The following is a 26,500-nucleotide window of genomic DNA, read 5'->3' on the forward strand; positions in this document are numbered from 1 at the left end:
TCAGCAACAGGACCCTAAAGTCCTGGCTGGAAGAGCTGTTTCTAAGTATCCTTTCCCTTAAGAAACAACTACCTGGATTAGTGAAATTACAAAATATATATATAAAAATGAGTACTACATTCTTTGACAATTATATGGCAGCTGAAGAATTAGGGGCATTGAGGAATGAAGGATACCTCCAAATTTTTATATTAATAGGTACTGTCATTTTTGTACTCCTCAATACTATATTTAGAGATGCTAAAATAAAAAAAATTGAGGATAAAATGCAAGCCCAATTAGAAGATCTGAAATGTTTCTTACAGGATCAATGGGCAAACACCCACTCTACCAGAAACAGACCTGTTTCTGAACCTTTGAATAAGGAAATTTCCTTCCCTGAAATAGAAATGGAAAAAACCTTCCCTATAGCTGAGTTAACAGACTACTTCTCTCGTGCAGTGCAAATCTTGACTGAATTTAACCCCCAAAACCCTCCCCCTGCAATCCCAGTTTCTCATGTTCCCTCTCCTACAGAAAACCAAATTCCAATGCAAAGGAGATCTTGTCCTCCTAGAGAAACCTGTCCTTGTCAAACTGATCCACAGGTACAAAATTCAACTAGAGACCTGTTTCCTCTAAGAGAAGTACCTGAAATAGGACAGAATGGGGATGTGGTGACTTTAAGACTTTAAGACATAGGATACTGTTTACTCCCCAAGAAATAAATGAATTTACACGAAATATCCCCACATATGAACAAGATACATTTCTAGTAACAAAAAAGATGGGAGACATATTTTTTCAGTATAATCCATCTTACAAGGATGTTGAGAACTTGCTACAGGCTTGCAGTCAATCAGAGCTTTCAGAAGGAATGTCATTGAACTCCAAACAACTTAAAATAAGAAAAACTCCATCAGAAGCACAATCTTTAGTCACCACATCCCCTTTGTTTCTGTATCTAACTTGGAGAATGCTTTTTAGCAGCTCCTGAGAGTGTAAAGGTTTATGATAAGGCCCATGAATGCTAATGAGAGAATCCTGAAAGGGTGGAGGTTGGACTCTGCTCCTTCTCTAGATGAGTCTCCTGGGAGGCTGACCAGGTTTCTGCTGCCCCTAAGCTGGAGCTGCAGGTCAGGGGTATGGTTCTTCCTGGGATCACAGTCAGAGAAGGCTTCGGGGTCACCACAGCCTGAGAGCTGACCCCTGAGAGCAACCAGAGACACACAAGTAGGAGGAAACCTGCCCATCTCTCCCCTCATAGTTCCCACCTTTGCAGAGAGTGAGCAGCAGCAGATAGAGAAGAGTCAAGGCCATGGTGTAGATGTTCTGCTTCCTGAGGCCCCAGAGCTGGGCTGGGCTCCTGCAGTCTCTCTTATCCCTCCATCCAGCCTGACCCTGCCCTATCAAAGTGTTTTTACTCTTTGAGCCAGAAATACCATTCTTAGGTCTGTATCCCAAAGAAGTCAAAAGAAGTGGGAAAAGACCTATATGTGCATAAATATTTGTAGCAGCTTTTTTTGTGGTGACAAAGAATTGCAAATTGAGGTGATGCTCATCAATTGAGGGATATTTAAACAAGTTGTGGTATGTGATTGTGATGGAATATTATTATGCTATAAAAAGTGAAGTTTCAGAAAACCTAGGAAGACTTATATGAACTGATGCAGAGTGAACAGAACCGGAACATGGCACAGAATAACAACATTGTATGTAATAATGATCAACTGTGAAAGATGGCTACTCTGATCAATACCATCAATGATCTATGACAATTTCAAAGGACTCATGAAGAAAAATGCTATCCACCTCAAGAGAATGGATAAACTGAGTGCTGACTAAAGCAGATTTCTTGAACTTTATTTTTCTTGCTTTTTTTTAAATATTCCTGATATGGAAATGTTTTGCATGATTTCACATGTATAATGGGTATCACATGGCTTGCCTTCTCAATGGATGGGGAGAGACTGGAAGGAAGGAAATAACTTGAAACTCAGAATTTTTTTAAAGAATGTTAAAAACACACACACACCCCCAAAGGTCCTCATGATTTTGTAGTCAGGTAATGAGAAAGTGACATCAGTAGTCAAAGTCCTTTCTCCCCTGAGCCAACTAATACATGAGAAATGTAATAACTTTTAAGGGGAAACAAGCCTAACATGTATGGGGGAGGTATAAGATATTATGCCTACCACCATGGGTCTTCATATTGCACTCAGAAGGTTTCTCTATGGAATTCTTGAGTGATTGGTAAGCTGTATGCTCAGAAAATGGACTTTCCTGTACAGATTACATTATGAGACTTCACTCCAGTATGAATACGCTGATGTTGAGTTAGGTGTGTGCTCTGGCGGAAGACCTTCCCACATCGATTACATCCATAAGGCTTCTCTCCAGTATGAATCCTCTGATGCCGAGTAAGTTCTGTGCTCAGTCGGAAAGCCTTCCCACACTCATTACATCCATAAGGTTTCTCTCCAGTGTGGATTCTCTGATGTCGAGTAAGTTCTGTACTCAGTCGGAAGGCCTTCCCACATTCGTTACAGTCATAAGGTTTCTCTCCAGTGTGAATCCTATGATGGACAGTAAGATGGCCCCTCTGCCTGAAGGCCTTCCCACATTCAGTACATGTGTGAGGCTTCTCTCCAGTATGAATACGCAGATGTTGAGTAAGCTGTGTTCTCACTCGGAAGACCTTCCCACATTCCTTACATCCATAAGGTTTCTCTCCAGTATGAATTCTCTGATGTTGAGTAAACTGGTCTTTCTGGTAGAAGGCCTTCCCACACTCGTTACATTCATGAGGTTTTTCTCCAGTATGAATTCTCTGGTGTCTGGTGAGTTGTCCTCTACGGCGAAAGGTCTTCCCACATTCATTACATCCATAGGGTTTTTCTCCAGTACGAATCCTCTGATGTCTTGAAAATGATCCTCTTGGGCAAAAGGCTTTCTCACATTCATGACATCCATAAGATTTATGTTGAGTAAGCTGAGTACTCCAGAGGAAGACATTTCCACAAACATGGCATACTAACGGTTTCTTATCAGTATAACTCCTTTGATGGGCAGTAACAGAAAAGCTGTGATTGAGAGGCATCACACATTCACCATATTCATAAGGTTGCACTCCAGTGTGAATGCTCTGATGTTCCATAAATTGAATACTCTGTGGAGAAATTTCCCGAAATTCATTACAGGTAATGGTTTTCTCTTCGATATCATTTGCTTCAGTGGAATGAATGAATTGACTGAGGTTGACAGTTCTCTCACAGTCATTATAGTCATTAGGTTGCTTTGCAGCAAATAGCTTATGATACTCAATAAAATCTGGTTTAGAAATGAAGGATTCCCCACATTCATTATACTTGGAAATTATCTCTTCTGAGCAGATTCTTGTACACTGACTCAGATCTGAAGACACAAGGAAGTTCATTCCAAGTGCATCACATCTGTAAAGATTCTCTTCTGTAGATATTCTTGGTTTTGAAAAAAGCATTAGTTCTAGCCTGAGGCTTTGGCCACAATCATAACCTCTCACACTATTAAGAGTCTTCATATGGAAATGCTTCTCTTCACTCTTCTGCTTGAATCTATTCTGTGATGAATGCTCCATAGAAATAACCAGCTCTGGAGGTAACTCCTTGGTTTCAGGCCCAGACTCCTCATCTGAAAAGATAAAGAAAATGGAAAAATCACTTCTAGCCATGTGCTAAATAAATAGTTAGTCCTCTTTTGTCTTTCTGAGACAAGAAGAAACTAGGTGCTGGGCCTAGAATAATGAAGGCTTGAGTTCCAATCCAGCCTCAGACACTTAGTAGTTGGGGATGACCCTGGGCAAGTCACTTAATTGCTGCCTTCCTCAGTTTCATGTAAAATAGGGGTCATAATAGTGCCCATATGTCTGGATTGTGGAGCCAATCAAATAAGATGATATTTAGCACAGCACCTGACAAGTAACAGACGTTTAGTAAATGCTCGTTCCAATCCAAACAATAATTATTACCACCATTTAAAGAACAGAATTAATGATACCTAGTTGGTATAATCACTCGTGGATTTTAGATGCTTCCACACTGATCCTCAAATTTGTCTTGGGAGGTAAAGAGGAGAGTTGTTATTAAAAGTTTCTACTCCTACTCTCTGGCTCAGAATAACTTACTGATTTGCCCATGGTCACACAATTAATTAGTAGCAGAGGCAGAACAAATACAGGGCAGTGTACTGACCTCCATCCTTCTGGCCACACCTCAATGCTGCCCTACCATGGAGTTAGCTCACAGGAAATATGCCAGGAGAGGCAGATGACTGTCATGTGGGGAGAACCTGGTGAAGAGGACTGCATTAAGGAAGGGGTGGGGGGGTTCATTGGCTTCCCCCTCAGATTCTAGGTCTTCTCTCTGCTTAGAACACGAAAGGACGTTCAATTAGAGGCTCATTCAGCCTGTTTCTTTCCCATGTGTATGGGGGCTCAGCACATATATGATGCATATTTTTAAACCCTTACTCTCTGTCCTATTAACAAATCAAAGACAGAAGGGCGAGGGTTAGGCAAATGGGATCAAGTGATTTTCCCAGGGTCATACAGCTAGAAGTATCAGCATATGATATATTAATGCACAATCAGACAGTCTGTGTCAAGAGACAGATTAGAGCCTAATTGAGACTTTATGGATACAGAGCAAGGATGGAGGATGAACAAACCAGGCCTTCCTGTAGTAGGGGGTAGGCTTTTCTGCTCATGTACCCTTTTATCAACCTTGTATTTAACAACCTTGGGTTGTTTTGTGTATATCCTAGGTCTATTCACTATGTACCTACTTAGCCGTGGGCATGTTTCCTCCAAAAGTACAGAAGTCTCTGGAGAGTAGAGATTGTTTCACTGTTTGTCCTTATGTTCCCCAGCACCCATCATAGATGCTCAATTAAAAGGGGCAGCAATCAATGGAGTCAGTCCTACTCGAACATTTTTTTAAAAGTTCAAATTTATTTCAATATGACTGATATATTAGTGAATATTCGGAGTTTAACTCAAATTTCCCATTTGCCTATGCAAGATTTTGTCCACAAGGAACAGTGAGAATGCAGAAAAACAACCCCACTTCATAGCAGCAAGCCACAGTCATCCAATATGCTAGTTCAATAGAAGCTGCAGGTGGAGAAGAGCTGGTCTTCACCCACAAACTCTGTCCCCTCCCACATGCACTGAAGTCCAAGCCCACTGAAGCGGCTGACTATGCCAACATGGGTCCAGCAGGAGCCAGTGTGTGGGCTTGCAACCTCAGGCAGTAGCAATACTGGCTATAATATTTATGCCATCAGAAGTCCCTTTTTGTCAGTGTTGAGTGCTGTGCACCAACCCCCTTTTGCCATTAGCCCTGTAGTTCTTCTTACTGGGCGATTTTGCATCGCACAGCAACTTTCAGAAATGCATAGGCTGAGTTGGAGCCAAACTGAATGGCCTTCCCCCACCTCCATGTTGCCGGTGAATTCAACAAATATTCAGCTTAGATGGTGGACTGCTACCAGGTTGAATTGACATGAAATTTTTCCCCACCAGCTTCTTTTGTTATTCTCTTTACACTGGTCTTCTTGGCTTAAATGTCATGATTAAATTCCCTTTTGCTTTTTAAGATGACCTCCATTCCCTCTTTGGTTGGGAATTTCTTCCCTGGCCATAGCTGTGAAAGGGGCCTTATTGTATCCACTGCTTTTTCCCCCTCTTTTGAATGTGAATCTGTCTTCTCAGTCAAGATCCAGGCCATTTTCTTCAGAGTTCTTGTCAAAGCGGGAAGTTTCTCCAGGGGTTTGTGTTCCAGGAGTTGGACTGTTTTTACAGGAGGGCAAATGGCTGAAGTGCGTAAGATAGGAGAGAACACCTTGCTGCTGCTTCTGCTGCTGCTACTGCTGAGCAGACCCAAATGAAGGACAACTATGAGACTTGACAGATCTGTCTGGAGTGCCAGAGATGTATGTTACAGAGATAGCCAAAGAGGCAGCTGCAGCTGAAGTCCCTAAACGGTGGCCCCCACCACACTTCCGGAAGGGGCACCTCTTTCATTGGTGGCCAGTGAGAGGTGCACTGTATATGGCAGCACCACAAACCGTGGCGTCACTCACATACAGTACTACTTCTAGTGACATAACCCTTTGTATGGCGCCTTAGAACGAGGGGCCGTACAAATGGCTGCACAATGGAAGACATCAGCATGGTGAGCAGCGATCTGGGGAGAGGATTCCACACTGTGTATACTGCTGCCGGGTTAGGGTTAGGTTTTATAGTCCGGCCCTCCAACAATCTGAGGGACTGTGTAAAAAGCTTGAGGACCCTTGCTCTAGGCCAAGGAATCTGACTCCCATTTCTGGCAAAAGTTCAGCATACATTCTGAAAGAAGCAGCAAGAACCTGGACAGACTACCAATAGTGGGAATCACATAGAGATCCGTATTTCCTCATTTTGCTGAACCACCATGGTCTAGGAGAACTACATCTACCAAGCAGGACTTACCAAAATAAAGACTGTTGGCACATGTGATGACAGGACCTGAGATGATCTAACACTGAGGGTACCTGACCAATCAAATCCCAGAAGTCATAGGACTAAACTGATAAAGAATTCAAGGAAAATAATAGAAAGTCTTCTTGTTCTTTAATACGAAACCACCACCTCCTCACTCAGGCATTTTCATTGACTGCCCTTCATACCTAAAATGCTCTGCCTCCTGGCTTCCTTAGCTTTCTTGAAGTCCCAGCTAAAACCCCACCTTCCTGTTCTCCATAATTCTGGTGCCTTCTGATTGTCTCCAGTTCATCTCCTCTATAGCTTGTTTGTCTACATGTTATTTCCATCCAACAGTGAGTTCCTTGAGTCTTTTGCCTTTCTTTGTAGTTTCAGGGTCTGGAATATAGCAGCTGCTTAACAAATGTTTACTAACTGATACGTGTTTGACATGAAAAATCAACAAAGGTGACTGAGAGGTGGTCAGCCAGGGAGCAACATCAGGAAAGAGCAGTGTCATTAAAACCGAGTGAGGAGGCAGTTGTTGACAGTGTCAAAGGCTACATAGAAGTCAAGGAGGAAGAGGATTGAGAAACAACCATCAGATTCAACATCAAGAATATCATGGACTAAATAAGGTCACCAATCAGAAGCCAGAACCTTTGAGAATCCAAGTACCAGAAAGAAAAGAAGGTGGCTTCACTAAGAAGTACCCAACTTGGGCTTTCCCTCGAGTTATCACCTGTACATTTTCTCTGGCAGGTTGTAATGGTTTCATGGAATCTTCTCTTGACTTCTTGAAATAAAGAACTCAGTTTTTTGTTTCAAAATGTTCTTCTGGAAACCTCACGGTTCTTCAGATTTTCCTCAGCTTTCCATAATCGTCAAAGGCCCAGAAAAAAGGGTTCTCACTACCTAGCCACTCAGAATCAGCCAAAGACCTCAAATTCACTGATGAAATCTAGCCAGTACCCATTTCTACTGCTAGGGGAATCAAAGTCATTCTTCCAGAACCATAAACCTATAGCTGTGAAGGAACAACATTCTTTGAGTGAAGGTTACTGAATCCACAAGTTGGCTTTTGCTATGTTATCACATCATTCTCTCATTTTGTATTATGATTTTAACATCGACATTCATGAACTGAAAATTTCAATATACAAAGAATAGAAAGACTGCATTTGAGAATGCAAATCTCCAGTATGAATAGCTTAGTTTTTTGTTTTTGCTTTTTTAAACTCTTACCTTCTGTCTTAGAATTGTTGGTGGTATTGGGTCCAAGACAGAAGAGTGGTAAGGGCTAGGTAACCGAGGATGACGATTGTCTTTGTGCATTTTTGTGCACAAAGACACCTGTGCTTGAAGATTTAAGTGGAAGAGTCGATGCACAGAGACAGTCCCGCTCTCTCGGCGTTGGAAGCCTGGGTCCAGTGGCACGAAAAGTCATTACACCTGGAGACTTCCTCAGTTGCACTGGATGGCCCTGTTGTCTTTTGTGCTCCAACACGCCCGAGCACTCCACAGTGCTTTGCTGTGTCGCCCTCTCAGCTATTGAACCTTCTTGTTGGTTTCTTCCGCCTGTTCCGCAGAAGCAGTCCTCACATGCTGGGTCAGCAAAGCCCTGGTTCACCAGGGGTCCATGACGACCCGATGGCTACCCTCACAAGGCTTAACTGGCCTGGCGAAGCCATTGCCTGGGGTGTGGCCGCTGCCGCATGCTAGCAGCTACTGGGAGCCACACGTGAGAGCTGGGTGTCAGGTGGGGGTCAGAGGCTGGAGAGCTGCCCTAGGAGGGCACGACAAGCCCTCCATACCAAAGATATTACTCCTCCTTGAGCACCCCATACCCTGGGTCATAGTGTCTGAGGTCACATTTGAACCTAGGACCTTCTGTCTCCAGGACTGGTACTCTATCCATTGAGTCACCCAACTGCCCCTGAACAGCTTGTTTTTAAAATATAGGTTAACTGAAACATACAAGGCTACAGACCTTACAAAAAATAAAGGTCTTCTCGTGTAACAACATAGTTATAGCAAAGAAAAACATGTTCACACATTGGCTCTGCCCAACAACATACAACAGATATCTTATTCAGCACATCCCCTCTCTGCCACGGTCTTCAAGCTTCTAAAGTCAATTGGTCATTTCACTGATCAGTTTTTAGGTCTTTCCAAAGCTCTTTCCCATATTTTCTCTCAGGCCACTTGAGATGGGGTCTGATCTGAGCAAAGTAACTGGGAAATGCCTCACAATTCTTGGAAGTTAAGCCTCTAAGCAAAATGCTGACTAAAAGGTACTCTTCCACCCATATGTCTCCCATGAACACATCAAAATTAAGATTCCTTGAAAAATGTGAAATAATCAAGTTTGATGACCCTAATAAGTTGTCTGGTGAGACACACAAGAGAGATACAAATCCCACCCCCAAATATTTATCTTCTTTACAAGTGTCATAAAGAAGCTCCAGCACTGGGTCCAAGGTGAAGGATTCCCTGGAGGGGAGGATAAGTTCCTTTAGGGCCATATATAAGAGCTCCTACACATGGAAGCCACTGTGCTAACTGCATCTAGCCCCCTCCCTTCAAGCCTGCACAGATATTTAGATTAGATCTGGAATCACTCCAAAGGGTGGTGCAGCCATTACAGTGAAGAACCATGGAGATGAAGAACACTCTTTGCCTAATGTTAAGTTAGAAGGGCTTACAGAGCTTGGCCATCACACTTGCATGTATGTATGTATGTATACACACTTGCAAGGCTATATATACATGTGTGTGTGTGTGTGTAGTTCCATGTATACACAAAGGCTCCTCCATACACCTCTTAGAAAGACACTGCATGTAGGGAAATGGATGAATCACTGAGCCCAGAATTGAACATGACCTAGCACATGGGTTTTTTTCCTCTTCCTAATCAAATATATAACAATAATAATAACAGTATGTTTAAAGTATTTTTTAAAAATAAGTGGAAACCAAGTCAGTGCAAATTGGAGGAATGGCCAAATGGTGGCACCAAATATAACAGAATATTATTTCATGCCATGAGAAATGAACGTGAGGAATTCAAATATGAGTAGACATTGCTGCCGAGTATTCAAAACTGGAATTGAACTAACACAATAACATCCACATTCTAGGCCTGCCTTCTGGATCAGGAGGTCTTAACCTGGGGCCAGCGAGATTCATTTTTTTCATATTTCAAAATAGTTTCCTTTGTATCCTATAGAGGTTAATTTATTCATTCAGCACCATGATTCTCAGAAGTGTGACAAGGAAATCACTTTTAAAAGACTGATATATATTAATTTAAGGTCGCCAAGGAATTCAGCTATGTAATTCCTAAATGAAAACTCAAGTCAGCCGTCAACCTTTTATAGAGTTTAATTACAGACAGGAGGAAGAAAGGAATTAGAGAGAGAGAGAGAGAGAGAGAGAGAGAGCGAGAGAGAGAGAGAGAGAGAGAGAGAGAGAGGAGAGAAGGGAATAGGGCTTAAATACCCCCTCTGTTTAGGCTGGGCCAAAAGGCCCAAGCCCTTAGATAGCTGGGGCAAAGAAAAGAGATCAGTCCCTATTACTCACGTGACCAAAATGAAGAAAGTCTCAGAGGCCCCCACCTTCAGCTTCCTTCAGAGCAAGCTTCTCAGAGCACCTCTCCAACCACTCAGAGCCAAAACTCTCCAACCACCCCCCAGTCCTCAGACCCCTCTATCTTTAAGGAAACCATCCAAGTTCCCTCCCCTCAGTTCTCACATCTACCAATCACTGTCCATCATTTTCCCTGTGCCAATGGTGGCTCTAGCTTAACCCAGGACCGCCCAGAGGTCTGGGCTTTGCACATGTCTGTTGGAGGTCATATTCTCAAATAATTAAATTTTGATCTATGCTGCAGCCCTTCCTAAATCCTGTTAGGACTGAGTGGGGTGGAAATTGTATTTTCCAAGACCTGATTCTGTCATTCCAAGTATCTCTATTGTATCAATTCTAAAATCAATCATGACTCAAAGAAATTCCTGTTCTGTGCTTAAGCATAGGTCAAAGCCCTTTCCATTGTTCAGCAAAAGGTTTCTGTCCTAAAGTAAACTTAAGAAAGGAGGAGAAGGAACCTCCCATGCCAATGGGGTTCACATTCCAATACACTATCAGTAAGAAATTTTCCAAGTATGAAATTTCCCAATGGTGAAATTTCCAACATTTATAAGTCTAAGAAATTTTAAGGTTTACAATCCCCCCTGATGATCATTGGGAGACTAGTCTCCCCATTGATCATTTAACATAATCATTTTGTAGTTCTAAATTCACTTCTAACTAAAGATATACACAGTATTCAATTTTCTAAGAGAAATTAGAATAGTGAGAGAGGAAATAGAAAAGAAAAGAAAGCAAAACCAATGTTTGCTAGGCGCATTGACAGAAAGCCAAATTAGGGGCAGTCCCTTTTGGCATAAATGTGTACAGTTACAATAAATGTTCAATCAAAAGTTCAGTCCAATCAATCACATCCAAAGTTCATTCTTGATTTTCTTGATGAAGTGTAGGGTTTCAGCATCTTTCTGCAACAGTTCATTCTCTGGATATAAAAGTTTCAAGCTTCTTTCTTGAAGATCTTTTCTCAAACAGAATCAAAATCTTTGAATTTTTTTATAAAAGTAAAATCTTAAACAAAATTCTTGGATTTTTATAAAAATACAATCTCAAACAAAAAAAAATTCAAAAATTCTTAGATTTTAAATTAAAATACAATCCCCCCTGAAGTTAGTATTAAAAAAATATATCAAGTTTAGCTCAGAATGCAATGTTCAGTTATGGGGGTGTATGTGTCAATTATCAAAAGAATAGAAAAATAATCAAAAACATAAGAAAAATTCAAAATAGACCTTGTATAGGTCCAGTTTAAAGTAATTTCTATCCCACAAGTATGTAGGACAGAATGCAGTAATATTTCACTTAGCCATTTGTAGCCAAGACTACAGGAAGTTGCCATAATATAAGAAGAAAAGAATTAGAATTCTATTTTAATGGGGAAATGTCATTCCCTCGTCTGATTTTATTTTCCTCAGGGATATAGGGAGCCAGCATGATAGTCAAGCTTTGTACTTGTTTGAGTACTTCGAAAAGAGTGTAGATACAAGGAAGTCCTACGACTTAAACATAAGTTAAGCATCGCAACCTCGAGTCTCACTTTAATATTTCTTGTGTGCTCTATTGGCACTATTCAGGTTTAGTCTGTGCTCCTTGTTTTTATCCCTTTTCCTGGAATCAGACACAAACATTAATCACAGTCCTAGAATATTTTATCAATAAATGGCAGGTTCCCATAGTTTAAAGCTTTTAGGCATATATTGATATTATAGCAAGAGTATATATATTAACTTGTATTACTGCAGGGAAAAATAATATTAATATTAATTATGTGTACCTTCAGTACAAAAAATGAGAAAAAAATCAAATATTCTGATCAAAAAATAAAAGAAATAAGAAAAAATAAGAAAAAAATCAGTAATTCAATATATTCTTGAAAAAAAAACAGCATCCATTGGCCTATGGATTATTATCTCCAATTCATATGATAAGATAGAGTCACAATTCATATGATAGGATAGAGTCAATCAGTCTCAGCAGAAGATGCTTTCTTCACATGTGAGCAGTGAATCCAAGAGTCTCTTTCTCCAATCTTTATAGATGTTGGAGTAGTTAATAATATTTGGAATGGTCCTTCCCATGAAGGTTGAGTTGCTCCAGTTCGCTTGAAATTCTTGATATAAACTTTATCTCCTGGGTTCAGGTCATGCAGAGAAAAGTCTAATGGTCTGGCTTGTACTGCAGCTCCGGATTCATGAAGTTCACGTAGTTTGTGCTGTAACTCCTGTATATAGGAAGCAATAGTAATATCTCCCCCTAATAGCGATGTATAAGCCGGGGAGAAAGGCTTAGCCTGTATAGGCGGATGTCCAAAAAGCATCTCAAATGGTGAAATATGTAAGTCTCCTCTAGGCCTGCTTCTAAGATAAAATAGGGCCAGAGGGAGAATTTCAGGCCATTTTAAATCGGTCTCAGTGCATAATTTGCCAATCACGGTCTTAAGTTCTTTATTCATCCTCTCCACTTGGCCTGAGCTCTGGGGGTGATATGGAACATGGAATTTTGGAGTTATCCCCAAGCAAGAATATATTTGATTTAAGACAGAATTGGTAAAATGACTCCCTCTATTGGAGTCAATACGTGCTGGTAGGCCAAAACGAGGAAGCCAACAGTGACCCATGACATAAGAAAAGGTAAACAACTCCTGGGTAAGAGGAACATCTCTAAAACATTTGTTATTCATAAAAGTTTTATCAAGAACAAATTGCTGGGGGTAGCTGGGTGGCTCAGTGGATTGAGAGCCAGGCCCAAAGATGGGAGGTCCTAGGTTCCAATCTTGCCTTAGACACTTCCTAGCTGTGTGACCCTGGGCAAGTCACTTCACCACCATAGTGTAGCCCTTACCACTCTTCTGCCTTAGAACCAATACACAGTATTAATTCTAAGACAGAAGGTAAGGATGTATGTTTGTTTGTTTGAAATAAATTGCTTCATGCTGAATGAAGGATACACTCAAGCTGAAATTCTACTCAAAGCCATTCTAGCTAATACTGTGAGGTTAAGGAAACTCTGTATTCCAGCAAAATTCTTCTTTGTCCAGGTTTTTGTCCATTATAGGCATTCATGCTATTGGGCTAGCTGCCCATTCAGACAATCCTCCGTACAGTAGCTTCCTTCAGCTATATTGGTAGGTATTTTTTTTTCCTAATTGTGGGTCATCTGATATTACTTCCATAAGTTTTCTTCAGAGTATGAATTCTCAAGGGTAGGCTAAACAGTCTCTACAGGTCTTCCCACAGCCATCACATTCATAAGGTTTCTTCTGGTATGAATTCTCTGATGTTGAGTAAATTCTGTGCTCAGGTGGAACCCTTTCTACATAGATTCTTCACAAGGTTCCTCTCTAGTAGGAAATGCTTAAATAAGGTGACCTTTAAGGGTGAAACCTTCCCAAAGTCATCACATTTATAAGGTTTCTAATAAGAATTATCTGATATACAGTAAATTTTGTGTTCATATGGGAGCCTTCCTAGATTTTTATAAGATTTCTCTGTGGTATAAATTCTCTGATGTTCAGTAATCTGCCGTTTGAGGCCAAAGAGCTTGCCAATTCACTAAATTAACAAAGTTTCATTCCAGTATCACTTTTCTCAAGCTGAAGGCAATCTCTCAAATGAAAGACCTTCCCATATTTGTTCATAACATTTCTCTCCCATATGAATATTCTGATGTCTAATAAGATTTCTATTGAAATAAAAGGCCCAACATCCTCTTTAGTCTTTATGTCTCTCCCCTATGAATTCATGTTGAAATAAAATGAGTTCAAAAGGAAAGCCTTCTCATACTGATTACATTTTGCAGGTTTCTCTCCAGTATTTGGATTATATGGTATCAGGTATGCTTTTTGTTCAAACATAACAAAACTCAATTCAACCCAATATGACTCTCTGATGTTAAAAGTGTCCTCTCTAGCTGAAGGCCCTCTCATATTCATTACATCCATATGTTTTCTCTCCAGTATGAATTTTCTCATTCATACTGTTCTCTTTAAAGACCTCATACTGATTAGAACTGTAAGTTTTCTTTCCAGGATGAACATGCTGTTGTTCAGCAGGCTGTCTTCTCCTACTCAAGGCCTTCCCAACTTGATTACATTCATAAGGTTTCTCTCCAGTATGAATTCTCTGGTGTCTTGTATACTCTTTGCTGAGGCGGAAGGCCTTTCCACATTCTTTACATTCATAAGGTTTCTCTCCAGTATGAATTCTCTGATGCATCATAAGATGTGTACTGTGGCCAAAAGCCTTCCCACATTCATTACATTTATAAGGTTTCTCCCCATTATGAATTCTCTGATGTTGAATAAGGCGATGTCTCAGGCGGAAGACCTTCCCACATTCTTTACATTCATAAGGCTCCTTTCCAGTATGACTTCTCTGATGCTGAATAAGGTGATCTTTTAAGCGGAAAGCCTTCCCACAGTCATTACATTCATAAGGTTTCTCTCCAGTATGAATTCTATGATGTCCAATAAGATGTCCTTTCCGGCTGAATGCCCTCCCACATTCTGTACATTCATAAGGTTTCTCTCCAGTATGAATCCTTTGATGTCGAGTAAGATGTCCTCTCCGGCTAAAAGCCTTCCCACATTCATTGCACTCATAAGGTTTCTCCCCAGTGTGAGTTGTGTGATGTTGAATAAGATGTCCTCTCCCACCAAAGGCCTTCCCACATTCATTGCACTCATAAGGTTTCTCTCCAGTATGAATAGTCTGATGTCGAGTAAGTTGATCTCTCCCACTGAAGGCCTTCCCACATACATTACATTCATAAGGTTTCTCTCCAGTATGGATTCTTTGGTGTCGTGTACAATCTTTGCTCATACGGAAGGCCTTCCCACACTGATTGCATTTATAAGGCTTCTCTCCAGTATGAATTCTCTGATGTTGAGTAAGATCTGTTCTTATACAGAAAGCCTTCCCACACTCATTACACTTATAAGGTTTTTCTCCAGTATGAACTCTTTGATGTACAGTAAGCTGGTTCCTGCGGCCAAAAGTCTTCCCACATTCTTTACACTCATAAGGTTTCTCCCCAGTATAAATTCTCTGATAAGAACTTAAAGATGAACTGGGGGTTAAAGGCTTTCCACATTTATTATGTTCATAAAGTTTGTCTCCAGTGTGAACTCTCTGGTGTTCAATCGATTGTGTGTTTGAGGGGAAAGTATTCCCAAATTCATCATATTTAGGGGTTTTCTCTTCAATGTCACTTGGAGGATTTACATTAATGGGTGGGCTGAGTTTGATGATCTTCCTACATTCCTTATGCTCATGAGATAGCTGTCCAGAATATAACATAAAATCAGATTTAGAATTGAAGGGATCCCCACAATTATTGTACCTAGAAGACATTTCCTTTGAGTTGATTCTATTATATTCTGTATCACATCTGTGGAAATTCTTTTCCATAGATACTCTCTGGTGTGGGAAAAGCTTTGGTTCTGGCCTGCAGCTTTGGCCATCATCATGATATTCCTGGCCCCTCACTACTGGCTGAGGATTTCTCTCCTCAGTGCACTGGTGCCCCCCTAATCTGGCCCATGCCCAGACTTCTTTCCAGCTGGAGTCATGCCTCCTGAATCTGTCCTGGCCCGATGACTTCTCCACAGAAATGTTCAGCTCTGGGGGTGACTCCTTGATTTCAAGCCTCACCTCCCCATCTGAAAGAAATAAAGAAAATGGAAACATCACCTGGACCCAGCTGCCATTACTGAGCCATCCTCCTTTGTGGCTCTTCCTGCATCAACTACTGAAAAGCTTTAAAGGGTAGAAAAAATAGTGGGGCCTCTCTTATGTCTGTCAGATTATGCGTAGTTTATGAAAAGCTTTCCCCCCTAGTCCACACAACTTTGGGAGGGGCAGAGCTGGGCAGGCAGCTAGCACAGTAAATAAAAAACCTGAGGCTCAGAACAATTCAGTGTTTTGCCCACAGTCACACAACTAATTAGTAGCAGAGGTAGAATGCAATCCTGGGAAGTCTCCTGATCTCCATCCTCCTGGTCTTCTTGCCACACCTCACTGCCAGGGCCAGGGGGTCAGCTCACAGGATCTGGAAATATGCCAGCAGAGACCAGATGACCACCACATGGGAAGAACCTAGAGAGGAGGCCTGCATTAAGGGGGAGGGGCTCACTGGCTTCCCCCTCAGTGTCCTTGCAAATCTCAGATTCTAGATCTTCTTTCTGCTTCGAGGATGATAGGAGTAAACACTGTTAATGGCTCATTCAGCCTGTTTCTTTCGCATGTGGATGGGGACTCAGGAAGGACATGATATTTGAAGGCACGACCATAGGCTATTGGTCTGTTTTAAGAGACACAGATTAGAGCTTAATTGAGTCGATGGATACAGAGTAAGAATGAAGCCGGCAGTGTCAAAGAAGGCCTCCCTGAATGGAACAAGAAAATGCAACTTCATCTTCAGTCTCCAGGACTCATGGCTTATTAACTGCACTGAGCACAGGTCCAAGGCCTCCAAAGTTCTTTTTCTCTAATGGTGTTGTTTGAGCACATTTGCCTCTGCAATTGTTCAGAGAGGGAATTCTGTTTCTCTGTCCATTCTGTCATTTCTTGTAATATTCCATGGCATTGCTATACCATCATTGACTAAATGCCTTTCCCCAAGGGCTGATTACTGAACTTCCAATTGTGGGCTGCCTCTAAAGAGCTGCATTAAATATTTTTGGTCCACCTGAGACTTTTCTTCTTTCTTTGGTCTTCTTCAGGACAGGCCTAGTAGTCAAGTCAATCTGGCATTTACTAAGCACTTCCTCTCTGCCAGGACAGTCCCTGCCCTCAAGGAGCTCACAATCTAATGACTGCATCCCTGATTCAAAGTTTGGTGTTTTGGAGGCACAGCTCCAAATTACTTTCTAGAATGGCTGTACCAATCCACAGCACCACCAAGCAATAATGTTTTCCCACAGCCCCTCTCACATTCATCACTTGGCTCTTGTCATCTTTGCCTGTTCAGTCCAATGGGTGTGAGGCAGACCCTCAAGGTGGCTTTAATTCCACTTCTTCTTGATTATAGTGATTTAGAACCTGCCTTTGATCCAATAGCCTTTGAGAAATTATCAACAAAGAATGGTTCCTGGCTTTCTAAGTTTCAATCAAATCCTTACATATCTTGGATACTGAAGTACAGAACTTTATGGAAAGGGTTTTGTTTTCTCAGTACCAGTTTCCCTTCAAACTGTAATAACATTAGATTAGATTTGTATGTAAACTTTGACATTTTTTGTCCATGTTATCTACTCTGGCCCTATTATTTGTTAGACCATGAACTAACTCTTCCCCTATCTATTAATCTTGAGAGGTTGCTCCTTCTTGACTCTTCTGCTTTACTTATGACAGCTTTTGTAGCTTAGTCATGTGCCTACTTACAAGCGGCATTCCCCTGATTATTATAGCAGAATAAGCACAGGTCACTTGGGAAAGTTAATTTTGTATATTGGTTACAACATCCATCACCTTATTTGCTTTCTCCATTAAATGTTTTAGTGGAGATCAGGGCATTTTCTAAATATGTTTTATCTAAATATTTTAACTAATGTATAATTGGAAACCTGTTATCCTTAAAAAAAAAAAAAAGAACTACATTTCCCAGAAGCCCACTGATTTCCTGTTGTTATGTACTTCCTGTAGACGGGGGATATTAGGCAATGACGTGAAGGGTCCCACCTCTTTACTTCCTGTCCTGAGCTTGATGGTGGTAAGGCGGGTGTTTGAACTGGCTGATCAGTCATGGGTATTTGGTCTTTATTTTGTATCTTCTTTATTCCTTGATTTCTAATATTTAATAAATCTCCTAAAATAAAATATTTTTTTATTATTAAGATCTAACTTTTAACTTTTACATTGATGGCGACCACTAGTCAGAGAAAAACATCTCAATTTTTTAAGATAGCCTAGATAAAAAAAATTTTTAAGCTAAGTTTCTCCTGCCAAGGCTTTTTTGCCCACCCCACCCACCCTCACAAACCCTGAACTCTCTTTGGAGCTGCTGCCTTTTTCTTCAATCCCTATTTTTTGCCTGGTCACCCTCCCTACGGGCCTGGCTGTTTTAAGTTTGAGGTCTTTTGCCCGTCTGTTTGAGCCCATGTTCGTGTTCCTAGTACCTTGCTGCTGACTCTGGCATTGCTGATACTGCTTCCTCCTGACCTTCTTGACCCAGATTACACATCCAGCTCCAGCCCCAGGTGCCAGGTTGCTGGTAGCTGCCACTACAACTTCAGAATCACAAACCAATTGGTAAAAACTGGGGTGTTCTTTCCTTAGGCAACAATTAGCCTCCATGTGGCTGGGGACCTTGGGGGGGGTGGGGCAGGGGAAGAAGGGAATTAGTCTTCCAAACAGGAAGTTGATTAAAAGCATGGCATAATCTATGAAAGAACAGTGCATTACCTATTTCAAACAGCTTCCAGCTTTAGGATGTTTTTTCATGAATGCGCTGATCCTTTCACTTATCTTGCCTGAGCTTGAGAAGAGAAATTCATCTCCCAGCAACTCTTTGCCATTTGGCCTGCCCGGTTTGAGATTCCAAAGCCCATGTTCTCCCTCACTATGGGAGATCCCACATTGTTGATAACAGGGATCTGAATTTTAGAAAAAGGAACTTTAAAGGATCTGGAGGTGAAATTTTAAGCCTTTTCAGACTCTATCTGGGTTTTTTTTTTAATGAAAGTCTCTGTATCTGCTTGTATTTTGCTGATTATTTTGTTTAATATTTAATTTTGTTGGGAGCAGCTGGGTAGCTCAGTAGCTCAGCCAGGCCCAGAGACAGGAGGTCCTGGGTTCAAATCTGATCTCAAACACTTCCTATCTGTGTGACCCTGGGCAAGTCACTTGACCCCCATTGTCTAGCCCTTACCAATCTTCTGCCTTAGAAACAATACACAGTTTTGATTCTAAGATGGAAGGTAAGGGTTAAAAAAAAAAGATTTAATTTTGTTGTTTTAAGTTCATATATAAATGTATTCAATACTATTTTGTTACACTGAATGTTTAACGTACTGGGTTTTAACTACTGTTATATTCTGTTACCTTTCCCCTATAAATATACTGAACAAATATTACTGAATAAGTCCATGTTTTAAAAAAAAACCAGCTATTTCTTCTATTTAGGCTTTGTAAATTGTCACATAGATAATGATGGATGGATTTCAAAAAAACTGGTTAAATTGTGTGCGACCTTTGGAGAATTTAATGAGCTAAGAATTTAAATGGTAATTCGAAGGGGTCTTCAGAAATAATTGTAGTAACTAGTAGTTTCTGAATGGATGATTTTATATATAAAATAAAGAATGTTATATCAAAGGTATAGAAACAAAGACACGTTCCTACCAAGGTGCTTCTATGAATCAGGAAGGCAAAAAAGAGGTCCTGCAAAACTTCGGTTTAATTTACTTCCAACAGAACAATCTAGATTTCTTGATGTTCTAGACTCAAATAGTTTTACTTTGTTTAAAAATATATTTGCCAAGGTTGAAAGATTTGCTATGCCCGTAAAAATTGTGACAAATATCCATCAGTTCATAGGTTTTGGTTTTTTTTTTTTAGTCATACAGCAACTTATATGAAATATGACAGTGGGTTTGTTTGCTATTGTACTTAACTGGGCTGTTGTGAATTTGGGGGACTTTGGTACTTCTTCAAATGTGCATCACCTACTGTATTACTGTTTTATTTTGGAAATTGTTTGTAATCACACAGTGGTTAAGTTAAAAAGGAAATGGATCTCATTTTTGAGTGAGAAAGCTTTGTAGTCTACTTTTCCTTAGCTGACAGTGTATCAATGATTATAAGCTATATATTTTTGAATTTTAAAACTTTTATTACTGTTTTTGCTTGTATGTGCAATATTCTATTTCAGTTTTATTTGTTCTCTCCTTTTTGTATTTGAAGCACATGTCACCAGTATTGAGTTTTTCTTTAACTTTTTTGATTTTGCAGTAATGTTATAAATATATTTGCTATATGTCAATGCATACCCCAAATGCTTTAGAATATAAAAATTATGCCATTGATTGTTTTAAAAAAATTTATGGGACTTTGCTTAATGATTCTCTCTGATTCCAGAAGGGAATACAAAAAGAGCCACTGTACAGTGCCAAAGAACCACAAAGCTACTTGCATAGTGCCAATTGAGCACAAGATCAAGGAGACCAAATCAATTCTACATGGTTTGATGACATTCTGCGCAAAGAGCACAAGGACTTGATCATGTGTGAGACTCGAAGTTGTGGTGCTTGACATATGTTAAGATGCAGGACTTCCTTGCAACACACACTCTATATCAAATGCTTATACATCAACTGCTCTGGATCCAGTATCCCTGAGAAAAATACGTAAAATCAGACCAGGGAATGATACTTCCCCATCAATCCTTTTTTCTCTCTTATAGTATGGCAACTTCTTGTAGTATTGGCTGCAAATGGGTAAGTGCAATATTACTACATTTTGTCCTACAGACTTGTGGGATAGACATTACTTTAAATTGGGCCCTGATTCAAGGACCTGTTATAAATATGTTTTTATTTTACTTCGAATCTTTACACATAAGACTTTGATAGTCTATATTTCACCTAAAAAATCTTTTTTATTTGGTTTTTTTAATTTTGATGTTTTGATTTATCATGCCAATTGATTCATATATCTCATAACTCAGCCATGCATCCCTAAGTGATCCCTGTGCTTTTCATACCCCCTCTTTAGGGGGGGGGTATGTATAATTATTATTGTTTTAAATTGCAAAGTTTAAATTCTTTTTGAGAGTAATTTTAGGTTAAGGTAAAGAAGCATGCTACCTCTCCAAATCCAAAAAGTAAACTCTTTGGAGGAGGCACCATGAAGATGCCTCCACAGACCACACACTGCACCAGAAGATCCAGAGTGAACTTTGGGATGTCGTGATTTGAACTATGTGGGATTGAATGCATTTCTTTTGTATGTATACTCTTATACCAAAGGGAACTGCCCCCTAACTGGCTTTTTGTCAATGTGCCTAGCAATCACTGGTTTTGTTCTTTTTTCCTCTTATCCTCAAATTATTGTAATTTCAAAGTTGGTATGTTTACAAGACCCACTGGAGAGATTAGTCTTCCACAGGTCTCAGGTGGGAATGTATAATTGAAAATGTTACCCTAAAAAAAAGAACTACATTTCCCAGGAACCCACTGACTTCCTGTCGTTACGTATTTCCTATAGACAGGGGATATTAGGCAAGGACATAAAGGGTCCCGCCTCTTTACTTCCAGTCTTGAGTTTGGCGGTGGTAAGGCAGGTGTTTGAAATGGCTGATCAGCCATGGGTACATGGTCTTTATTTTGTATCTTCTTTATTCCTTGACTTCTAATGATATTTAATAAATCTCCTAAAATATAATATTTTTATTATTGAGATCTAATTTTAATTTTTACACTATGAAAATTTTACCTTCAAGTATTCTGGCCTCTTTATTTCCAATGGTAAGCAAGCTAACAGGTCTTTCTCTTTTAAACTGGCACTCATCTTTTTTTCTGTTAAAAATATATATTTTTGCTATGAGATGGCTCTCAGTGGAGTCGGGGGAAAAGGGAAGGAGGGGAGAAAACTTAACAGCAAAAGTTATTAACAATCAATAAGTAAGCACTCAAGATGTCAATCTAAGGGTTGCTTTGGCTACATTGTGTAAATCGGTATGTGTGCTAATACTATGGTTCCCTTTTAAATAGTCTGTTGTTTGCAGTTCCTTCACCGTAAACCTGTCCTAAGCCATTTTCAGTTCCTATTTAGTTTTTTAACTTTTATCCACATAATATCATGCTGATTTTATTTTATCATAGTCAGAAAATATAGCCTTGTCTCATTTCTACCTTGCTGAACTGGGTGAAAGGACCTCTCCTTGAGCACAGTTAGTGTTCAGTTAATATAAGCATTCCACACTGTGATCCAAAAGCATTCTCTGCCTTGTTTTTTCCATAAACAAACTCATTCTAATCTAACGGGCCGTCTAGATCTGCGAGCTCTTAAAGAATATGGTTGTCATGACGCGGTGCAAAAACTCACACGTGTATTGTGTACACACACACACACACACACACCTTACTCATATTACTGATGTTTCTCTGAAGTTCTCTGTCAAAGTTTTGAATACATACAAGTTTAGGACTGCTCATTATTTATGATTCATTTCCCTTTGCCTACTACATAAGAGTCTCAGTCGCCATTCGCCAGCTTGCATCCCCCCCGAAATGCCCTCCCTGTCACTCCTAAAGGACAAAGTTTCAAGATAAGTAGAAAAGGGGACCACTAAGCCACAGATGAAGATCCCTGCCAGCCACGAACTGACTTCATTTTTCAATGTAATATTGCTTTGGAGTTCTTTTATTCTTTTTGTAAAAAGTATCCCCCACCCATTTTCAGCCGCTGTGGTGGTCCAACACCCCCACTTTAGACTTACTCTTAATTTAACATCTGGGTACATATCCTGCCATGTCAGATGCATCTCCAGTCCGGTAACGTGACAGATGGAGTTTACTTGCCAATAGTTGAGCACTTTTTCCTCAATGGGAGAATTTGGACCACTCACATTTCCCAGATTTGTCAACGAATGTTCCCACTATTGTTCTTAACGTTTTCCATGGTGAAGTTTGTGCTACTTTCCTAGTTCTAATCTCAACGACTAAAACCGAAAAGTAAAGCGTCTGACTGTGTTACACGCTTTATCGGTAACAGCTCTAGCTGTCTGTTGATTTTCCCCGTGTATTTCTATTCTGAACCTATCAAAAACGTCTGGGTGCACCTCAATTTTGAGGGGTCGTGTCCAATCTGTCCCAGTCATGAAAGTGCTCTATGCCTTTGGTTGAACATCAGAATTGTTTCCCAACACATCGCCATGAGCGTTCTCACAAGCAAGCTAACAGAGCAAGCCCAGCTCTTTTCTCTGGGTACAAGATGGGCCCTGGGAATTGGCGAGAGCCCCCGAGGACCCTTAGGCAAGGGGAAGATTTCTCAGTACCCCTCCCTTTGTTCCCCTGGTTCATACAGCTGAAGACCACATTTTTTTCATGGAATTCCTCGGCAAATATACTCAGTAGAGGGATCACAGGATCAAAGGGATTTTCCATGTATAATTTCAGAAACCTTTCGAGAATGGTTAGGATGAGAATTAGGGGTTAGAACATTCTTTATTAATCTGGTTCCCCTCCAACAGTGAGCACTGCCACCAGTGACCATCTTAGCTCATCTGACCCTGGACAAGTCACTGTCCTGGCTGGGCCTCAGTTCCTCATCTCTAAAATGAGGAAGTGGGGCTCCACAGCCAACTTTGAGGCTCCTTGGGGCCATCCCTTGCTCCTGAGGGATGTCAGGAAGCCCGACTTCTGGAAGTGGCAGCGAAAGGGCGTCCTGGTACCCGAAGCAGGTAGACCTTGGGCAGCTGGGAGAAGGGAGGCTATTCTCTGAGCAGCAGAGACACTGCTGGAGCCCAGGACTCACCTGCCTGGTGCTTGCTCACTCACCTGGATGGCTGCTCCTTGGAACTCTCTCCTCTGGCCTCCAAGGAGCTTCCCCTCGCTCAAGCTGGTGGATCACCTCGGGCTTGGACGCGGCCAGTCCTGCCCAAAGGAAATGGGAGTCTCGGGGTAAGGATGGAGGCGTGAAAGGTCCCAGCCAAGCCCAGTACCTCCCCAGACCCTAAGAAACACCCCCATCAAAGAAGGAAAAGAGGCCAAGGTGACACCGAGCCACCCCAGGGAGCTCTCCTGCCCAGTCTGGAGCTCCTGAAAAGAACAGACAAAAGCTGGTAGGAGATGGGTTTGGGGAGGAGTCTAGAGAACCTGGAGTCCGTGGGACTTCCGGTCCATCAAGACCTGCAGATGGTGCTCCTGGGCCAGTGCCGCTGGGCCTCCGAGGAGTCCCAAGTCATGAGATCCTCGACCACTTACTCTGGCATCAGGACCTGCCAGAGGTTGCCCCAGATTAGCAGACACAGGAGGAAGGCAGACGGTGTTCAGCATCTTGGGCCACGAGGAGCCAGGACAATCCCCACCGTGGACCGAAGCAGCCCCTGGGAGCTCAGGTCGGCATCCGCGGCAGGGATCGAGGCAGGGCAGTAGCAGGGAGTGAGCCCCAGGCCTAGGAAGGGCAGCCCAGGAACACTCAGTAACGGGCCCGAGCCCAGCATGAAGAACAACAAAATCCCAGGCCCTGCCTGCGAGAAGGGCGATGCCAAGGGCTCGCCGTGTGGAGAAGTTGCTGAGGCTGGAGGGGAGCGGGGAGCCGGCAGCGACACTCTGCGAAGGGACGAGGGGGCAGCACGGATTACCGAGAAAGCTCACGTTCCACCCCACAGCCCTCGGAGCACATCCGTTCCTCAGGTTCTTAGGCCTAAAGAGACGAAAGCCCCAGCGCGATTCCAAGAAAAGGTCTCACAGCCTCTCTGACCTCCGGGGCCCGAGGGCAGGACTGGCCCCACAAGGGCTCTCTGAGCTCACTTGGACCCTGGAGATCTCTCGTCCCAGCCCAGGGGTTTATCCAAGCTTCTCAAGGCCCGGCCCAGAGGCAGAGAAAGAGTTTGGGGAGCCACTGCAAGGAACTTCAAGGCGACTACTCGAGGGCTCTTACTTTCTCACTCCCTTCTGCCACTCCAGTTGGCAGGAGCCCAAGCCGATTCGGCATTTCTGAGCTGGATGGGACCATCCACCAAAGGGCCCATCAATAAGAGGGGATTGCCCAACCCCCATCACATCCTAGGAGCCCCAGAATGCCAGGACAAGGACTGGCGTGTCTTAGCTCGCTCCTCTACAAAGACCTGGATCCGGGAGTCATCCAAACCCAGAGGACCGAGAAGAGGCCCAAGACACGGCGCCGGGGGACAATCATGGCAGCAGGGTTAATGGAAAAGGGCATCGACTGTGTCAGAGGCAGCAGAGGTGGGGGTGGGGGGAGAAGGAAGAAGAGAAAGGGGAGGAGGAGAAGGAGGCTGTTCTAAGCAGCTCTGGGTGATTTTGGAGAGGGAAGTTTGGATGGAAGGACAGGGAATGGGGAAGAGACCAGACAAGCTACTGGATCACAGCGCTTGAGGAAGGGCAGTCCAAGGAAAGGCTTCCCAAGGATGAGGGAGGCCCAAGTGGCAGCGAGGGAGTGAAGGAAGATGGGCACAGAGCTGGAGTCCGGTTTGAGGCTCTTTCGCTTGTCTTAAAGGAGGGAAGAGAAGCCCCCTTGGGTGGCAACAGGGAAAAGAAGAAGGGTGAGCGTTCCTCCTCTGACGGCTTTGCCACGAACGTCACTCTCCCCTCTGAACGGAGCACAGGAAGGTGAGGCACCTAAACAGTGGGAAGCACAACGGGCAGAGACCTGGGCTGGTGCCCTCCGACCCCGGAGCCAGGACAGGACGGGGCTCCGTTCCTTTCTTCTTCTTTAGAGACGAGGACAGGGAGCATCAAAAGGAGTGGGAGGCGAGGAAAGCCACAACTGGCCATCCCCCACGGATGCGAAGGGAACGTACTCACCCATAAAATGGAGGAAGCAAAGAAACATGCCAGAAACAGAGTCACACGGAGTTCAAAGGGGGGCCAGGGCACCCATCTGGACCGTGCCAAAGGCAGAGACAGAGCCTGGGGAACAGCCAGGCCCAGGCCCCTTTTCTGCAACTTCTGCTCTTTCAGTTGCCGAAAGCAATTCAAGTCTTGGTGCCCACAGGCAGGGCTCCAGCGGCCAGCCAGCTCTCACCCGAGCCCCCGCGATGCTGGAGCGTAATCCGCGGCCCCGCCCTGGTTACCTTCTCGCGGGGGGGGGGGGGGGGGGGGGGGGACCATGGGCCTGAAACCCACTAGCAAGTTAGAGGGGCGCCTGCAAGACTCCCCCGGTGGAAAGGGCAGAGGAGAACAATTTGTTCCAAGAGCCAGGAAGGAGGCTAACGCAGGCTTGGTGGAGCACTTCGAGCTTGGGCAGGCGTCGCAGAGAGCATGGGCATCCCCGGCATCCCGGGTCATCACCAACTGGCCCGGCCTTTGTCCTTCCACTGGACTTCCAGGTCTCGGGGAAAGAAAGTGAAGCTGGAGGCCTTAGCCTGCCTCACTTCACTCCAACTTGTTTTCAAACCAAAAGACAACATCAGCCATGACGTGGCGGTTCCTCTTCAAGTATAAAGGACGACAGCCAACCAACATGGCGTCAAGGGCAAAATTTGGACCCAGGTCTTCCCAACTGTGGGGCCAGCCTGTTATCTGCTGGTCTGGGAGGTCCTGAAGTGCTCACGGAAAACTAGATCAAACCAAACCAAAAATCCTTCAACGGGCTCCTCAGGACAGCTCTGGGACTGGCTCCAAGTCCTTCCCAGAAAAGACACAAGCGTCCAAAAGACTCCAAAGAAGAAAAGGGGCCGCTGGGACGACGG

The 26,500-nt window shown here is 42.6% G+C and overlaps 1 protein-coding gene across 2 annotated transcripts in view; it reads right to left on the bottom strand.

Annotated features, from left to right (window-relative positions):
• Positions 1-1,821: 1,821 nt before the first annotated feature.
• LOC103100254 (zinc finger protein 883-like) overlaps positions 1,822-26,500 on the bottom strand; it is a 27,707-nt gene continuing 3,028 nt past the window's right edge. Inside the window, exons 3-4 of one of the 2 annotated variants that reach the window (XM_056821149.1) lie at positions 23,622-23,717; positions 1,822-3,648 (exon numbers count right to left, since the gene is read on the bottom strand). In XM_056821149.1, the coding sequence (XP_056677127.1) occupies positions 2,246-3,648; positions 23,622-23,717 (1,499 nt within the window). In that variant the 3' untranslated portion in view covers positions 1,822-2,245. Of the gene's footprint in view, positions 3,649-9,839; positions 15,783-23,621; positions 23,718-26,500 lie in introns of those variants that run through there. The other variant, XM_056821148.1, reaches the window with a different exon arrangement.

The sequence above is a fragment of the Monodelphis domestica genome, chromosome 3 (assembly GCF_027887165.1).
Source record: "Monodelphis domestica isolate mMonDom1 chromosome 3, mMonDom1.pri, whole genome shotgun sequence".
Lineage (NCBI taxonomy): Eukaryota > Metazoa > Chordata > Mammalia > Didelphimorphia > Didelphidae > Monodelphis > Monodelphis domestica.